Here is a 6598-nt window from a genome sequence, read left to right as displayed (position 1 = left end):
TGCAGACCTTGTCTCTCCTTCCCTATCTTCCTGCTTTATGTATTTAGTTTCAGACTATCATAGACAGTATTTTCAGACTTGTGTTGTTTAGACGCTCATGTACTCAGTGACACCCCGATGTTGGCAATTTCCGTATTGGGTTTTGACCTTCTATCCAGTTTTTGAGAGTTTGATAAATTTAAACCTGTGTTGTTTTATTTTTCATTTAAAAGTGTTGGAATTATTTTGAAGTGTCGGCTTGCCTAGTACCACGTTAGGCGCCATCACGACAGGCTAAGTTTTGTCAGACAAGGTGCATTATATAAAGCTTGATCAATATATTACCAATAGAATGACATGGTTTGCAAGTTTGAATATTTTCAAAAAAAAAAAACATCCTTGATTATTGGAGACGAGGGTCTATCGGAAACTGTTTTTCTACCTACACAAGATAGGGGTAAGGTCTGAGTACACATTAACCTCTCCAGACCGCAGGGTATGTTGTTGATATTATTGTTGATTATTAATGGATTTCAACTTACCAGAATGTTTTCCTTTTCAGCGAGGAGTGGCTTCAGAAAATGGATCAGAATATCACTTCCATAAAGCCAAATAATAGCCAATAATGGGACCAACATAAGTGAATTATCTACCGGAGAAAATCTTTCATTGCAGTTGCTGAACTGTTTGACTACTACAAATTAGAGAAGAATGAATAGTTTCGTCCTCTCTTGTAAGTATGTCGTGGTCATTCGTCCTCTCTTGTAAGTATGTCGTGGTCATTCGTATACACGCCAAATGTACATGGATTGGTGCTTCTATGAAGTACTGACCCCTGCTGGGATTCGAATCCTGAATTCCAAAGGTTGTCATTCCAGTTCTATGACCCTAGGTAACCCCCTAAGCTAAGGGGCAGGATGTATTGCTACAATTGCCAGTTCATGATCAAAGTTTTAACCATAAAATTCAAATTCTATGATGACAACTGACTCATATTCCCATGGTTAATGTATACTATTTTGTTACTGAAGACACATGGAGTGACAATTCTAACTACACGCAGCGCCTCTCTCCTACTATTCACAATCAGAAATCACCAATGAGTTTCTGACCAAAGAATATGCACTAAGCACAACAGCATTGACGACATGAGCAATATAAAAGATATCAGTCAAAAACTGGGCTTCAGCAAAATCGTATAGTTTGGTGACATTACGAAGATGGAGAAGTTAATTATAACGACACTTATGAATGACTAGTTTTTGAATAGCATTTGGATAAAAGTTGTTGAATTGTAATTAGATCCTTCCTTTTGGTGAGTGTGTGTGATGTGAAAAGCAAAAGAATTGCAACCAAAAAAAAAAAAAAAACTCGAGCCATAACATTCCCAATCTAACATCAAATGGGCACGTGCACCAAGGAAACCGTTGCTTTTCAAATTCATTTTCCTACAAGTTCTTGCATTCCTGAAGGAGCAAGATAGATCAACCGCAACTTCAGCGACTTAACTTAGTTGTCTGGCTATCATAGTCTACTTTACTTTCAGTGTAAGCTCATTGACAAAAACCTGCATGCACATGACTCAGGTCTACATTAACCAAGTACCAGAACCAAAATGATTGTTTAGATCAGAGGCTGGGTAAATATTTAGACAGCTCACAGACGGAGTGTTCAGAGGGCCACCGTTAGAAGGGATAATATCAGATTGAACCAGCAACCTGTTGCAATAAGGGTAACTCTCTGGTAATCATAGAACTCTAGCTATGAGTTTAACAGATCAGAACCAAATGTAAGAAGACAAAAATAAAAATGAGGAAGAGAAAATCCTCAAAGCAAAAACTAAAACTCATCCTGGAGAATTGCAATTGAAACATATTTTCAATACTAAATCCAATTACACCAAACAAACAAAAAAATAATTTGAAACCTAAATGACAGACTCAGGTCACTCAACAGTAGTAGAACTCAACTAGTTTTTCCCCCACTCTGGAAAATCAAGAAAAAGATCCAAAAAGATAGTGAATTCGAACCCCACTTCAAAAGACTGAAGAAAAACAAACTTCATTTATTCTTTCATACAAATAAACTATCCTCAGTTCTTTATGATAGCAAAACTAACTGGATAAAGATTAGAACATATTCAGTAAGAAACTATCCTAGAGCCCAGAAGAAGAAACATAGAAGAGGAGAAAAGACTGTTTGCGGTGGAAAGTGGATACAGGGAGAGGAACAAGAGACCTTTGACAGGGAGGAACATGACTTTGAACAGCTTAGGACTTGATTCTTATTATCGCTTGAGTTTCGGAGCACCCACGAAGTCCCTGTGGGTATAGATGATCAGGTGCCATTGTAAAGAACCATATTTTCATGTAGGTTCTCTACATTTTGGGACTCCTCATACACAGGGTTTGTCCCACCATATCAACAATATGATAATTAAAATAATTTTAAAAAAAATTAAAAAATGATAGGACATATACATTCTCACTGGCATTGTCTTTGCTATCAAAATTAGAATCTCATTAACTCTCCTGGAGTTTACAATTCACAGGTTACAATTTCATAGTTAGCCAGGGTTGCCACAATATTGAGCATGATATCTAAAGCCATTAATCCTTTTTAGAAAAGTTTTACTGGCAGCTGAGAAGGAAAAGAAATGCAAAAAGAAAAAAAGACTCTAGCTAATATTCCCAATCTAAGACAAATGGGAACGTGAGCCAAGAGAGCAAAGTGTTGCTTCTCAAATTCATCTTCCTAAAAATTCTGGCATTCCTGAAGCAGATTCAGTAAGATAAATCAACCTCAGTTTCAGCAAATTAAATTAGTTGCCTAACTATTCAGTCTACAATATTTTCAGTGCAAACTCATTGACAAAAACTGCATCTACATCATTCAGTACTGCGTTGAATAAGTACTAAGCTCAAGAATCTGCTTACTTAAAAAATTACTAAACTCAAGAATTAAAATGATTGTATAGATAAGCCGAGTAAATATTTAGCAGTCAGAACAAGGAGCGCTATTGCTAAAGGGGTAACGTCAGATTGAAACCAGTATCTTATTGACTCAAGACCCGTACACTATGGACAGACCTATTGTAATCATAGGATACCAGCTAAATTTCATCCCTAGTTCTCGGCTCCAAGTATCCAGTTCTGTTCATTATCAAAAGTTGTGTCCCACAACTATAGGCAACCGTGAACTGTGCAAATAAAGGTTTCTGACTAAAGGAACGTTACCCACATCAAGTGTAACATAAATTGGAATCAGGAAGGAAGGGAGGCCCTCCACCTAATGGTTAATCAACAAGGGAGCTAAAGCGGCAAACTACTGTTGCCCCTGGGAAAGAAGGATTAGGGTGTGGAGTAAAAAGAAAATTACCAAATCAAGGGGGGAAAGAGCAAAAGAAATCAGGAACTGTTCCAACCAAATAATATGTAACTTAGACTAACCACGGCAAGATGATACAATCTAAAAGCAACTTACGATATGTCAATCCATTTCTACGAAAGTAGAGAGCCAAATGTGGGATGAATAACAGCTAATAAACATCATTTTCCAGTCTCCCTTTTCTTTTTCCAGCAAGACACAAAACTTAACAAAGATACTGCAAAAAATGCAAGCTATTTTCCCTCCTTTAAATATCACCAAGAATTACGAGATCTCATGTTCAATATCCAAGCTATCTTCATTTAAGATTATCGTTTTTCCTCTCAGATTATACAAGATTCTGATGGAATGATATCCAACTGGTATAATAGTCAAAACAACTTCAAATGAGAACACTTTACACATCACAAAACAGCAAGTGATTAACCAAAACCATAGGTCTTTGATAATCCTTAGCTTAAATTTCAATCAAGTGTCTAAATATCCAGTAGAGCATTGCAATTGCTAGACAATCTTTCAGTGCTATGCAGCTGCTTGCCTAGTACTACTCGAACTTTTACATGTATATCTCTATAACAGGAAAGCCTTCCAATCACGTGAAATGCAAGTACTTTCTCCTCGATTAGTTATGTGTCACCTCGTCTAGCATCAAATACAATTAAAAAACAGTTTAATTAAGCTCCAAAAAAATTTCACCTTATGCATTGTCTATTCAAGCTACACTTGTTACTTGGGAGCACCAGTGGAGCTCTTAGAATCATTTTGATGAGCACCACCCACAATTCCATCAGCTTCCAAGAATCTACTTAAATGCTTATCATCCAGATGCTGCTGAAAAAAATTAATAAAAGCAAAAGTTCAAAAAAAAAAAAAAAACATATACATAAGAAACAAAGAAACTGAATTGAGCTTAGAATTCAAAGAAAGAGCTTACAGATAAACAATCTCTATATTTCTGCCATTCTAAAACACACTCCTCTTTATCCCACTCACCCTTCAAGAATTTGTCAGAATACCACCTACACAAAAAAAAAAAAAAAAAAAAAAAAAAAACCGCAAGTTTAGGTGAAATCCTTAAATCCACATACTCAAGAATCTAAAGGAACTCTTTCTAACTTTTTTCTTTCTTTGGACTCACAATAAAAATTAGGAAAAAAGGGGTAAAGATTATATCATAAGTCTGAATTTTGACCTGTTGAAACAATTATGGTAAGCCTCTCTGAGTTGAGCACAAGGGGAAGTAGACAAACGAGAAACATTTTTCTTTTCTTTCAAGATTCCCATGTTTATGGCATAGTACTACTACAAATCCATGAATCTGAACTGAAACCAACCAGTTAAATTCAATGTTGATTCCAGAAATACTTGTAGCAATTTAGCAATTTCTTCCCATTGTCTTTGCTTCAACGACCAAATAAGGGAGGGAGTTTTGGGCCGTCAGGGTAATTGGATTGTTTGTGGATCCTTTAGCTTGATATGGCCCACGATGAAGCCCAATATTGGTTATAGCTAAACCGTAACATTTTGAGAAAATCTCACTTTATACCCATTAATTTCAAACTATTTACCTTGGCCCAAACTATTTACTACTCTTACCCATGCGCCCCAAACTATTTACCCGATTTTTTGTATAAACTCTTCCACAAGTACAATTAAACCAAAAAAAAAAATAGCAAAGAAAAAGGTAGCCATGGATGCGGAAGAAGAAACACAACAACCCCAGCTAGTTCTTGCACACAAACTCTTCCTTTTGACACACCCAGATGTCAATGACTTGGATAAAGTTCGCCTCCGTGAAGAAGACTTGGACAAACTCTTCCATTTCCCTTATATCCTTCTTCAAAAAGAAATTAGATCTGATTATCTGGGAAGTTGACCTCTGGCTAGTTTCAATTCTGGTCCACTTTTTCTTGATTGTTTTTTTCCTAGCTCTTGCTCTTGCCTTGGCCCTTGAATTTAAATTTTTTATTTTGAAGCTTTCTTGTTTGATTCAAAGTGGGTGTTGTTAAATATTACTTATAGTACCTTTTGGAAGTTCATACTGAAATTTGATAGCATTTGGAGTTGATTTGAGGTGATTGAGATCGAATTTTTCGGTTGAAAATCGAAGAAGAACACAGCTACAATATACCGCTATGGTATACAATATACTGTAGGAGTATATAGCTATACTGCAACAGTATACTATTATAGTATACAATATATTGTAGGAGTATATAGCTATACTACTATATTGTTATAGTATACTGTAATAATATGCTGTAATAGTATACAATATACTATAATAGCATACTTATTACACTTAAATTCACTTGTCTTTTCCCTTTTAATTTGCTTTAAGCTTTTACCCAACGTGAGGGGCAAATTGAAAATACAAAAAAATAAAATAAAATATTATAGTATGATATATAATATAACGGTATACTCCTACAATTAGATCCCTTTAGAATTTTTTGAAATTTTTATTGATAACTAATATTATTTCAGTTTAATAATTGAATTAAAAATTTTTAACTCTTTGCGTACAGTTGTATGCCCTGTTGGTATAGCTATAAACTATACTGGTATCATATGTTAGTTAATGTTTTTTGGTTGTATTAGCTACATTTAATTGATACACAATTTGATTTTTCTTTAGTAATAGTATAAAAAAAGAATAATAAAAAATAGTGAAAACAGTAAATGAAATTAGATTATGAAGAGAAAAAGAATATAAAAAAGAAGTTAAATGAAATTAGAAAACGAAAAAAGAAAAAAATAAGAAGAAACCGAGAAAAAAGAAAAGGAGAAAAGAAAAAAAAAAGGAAAGAAGCATAGATATAAAAAAAAGAATTGGAGAATAAAGAAAAAATTTCCCACAAAAACTACCATGGGTAGGAAATGTAATTAGTTTATGGGTAGAAAAATAAATGGGTAAATAAGGGTAAATAGTTTTACTTTTGTGGGTAACTGTGTCAAAACCCCTAAAATTTTCATGTGCCGTCCAGTCCAGCGCCATCTATTAAATTAGGGATTTTTTTATTCCTATACACTATTTGAAACCTTATTACGAAAAATATCTATGTTTTGGTATCTACCCGACCTAAACACATTTTAGTTACAAAATATATACAATCCACCTAGGCTCTCAAATCCAATATTTGTGCATTCAATCAAGAGATTTAGTTACACCATTTTTCTTTTTTTTTTCTCCTCTTCTCTTTCCTTATTTTTCTTCCGCCTTAATATATGG

The 6598-nt window shown here is 34.5% G+C and overlaps 1 protein-coding gene across 4 annotated transcripts; it reads right to left on the bottom strand.

The window, feature by feature from the left end:
• Window positions 1-1372: 1372 nt before the first annotated feature.
• LOC104212744 (uncharacterized protein At4g33100) lies at window positions 1373-4766 on the bottom strand. 4 transcript variants are annotated; one of them, XM_070153072.1, is made up of 4 exons: window positions 4559-4755; window positions 4301-4385; window positions 4063-4197; window positions 1373-1697 (listed from the first exon to the last, which is right to left on the bottom strand). In XM_070153072.1, exons 1-3 carry the CDS (start codon window positions 4648-4650, stop codon window positions 4093-4095), a joined length of 282 nt encoding a protein of 93 aa, XP_070009173.1. In that variant the 5' UTR covers window positions 4651-4755; the 3' UTR covers window positions 1373-1697; window positions 4063-4092. The 4 variants fall into 4 exon arrangements, with proteins under 4 accessions (XP_070009173.1, XP_070009174.1, XP_070009172.1 ...); XM_070153073.1 differs by lacking the exon at window positions 1373-1697 and adding an exon at window positions 2473-2751; XM_070153071.1 differs by lacking the exon at window positions 1373-1697 and having other exon boundaries at window positions 3771-4197; window positions 4559-4766.
• Between the last annotated feature and the right edge of the window lie 1832 nt (window positions 4767-6598).

The sequence above is a fragment of the Nicotiana sylvestris genome, chromosome 8 (assembly GCF_000393655.2).
Source record: "Nicotiana sylvestris chromosome 8, ASM39365v2, whole genome shotgun sequence".
Lineage (NCBI taxonomy): Eukaryota > Viridiplantae > Streptophyta > Magnoliopsida > Solanales > Solanaceae > Nicotiana > Nicotiana sylvestris.
This window is presented reverse-complemented; position numbering and strand designations above follow the sequence as displayed.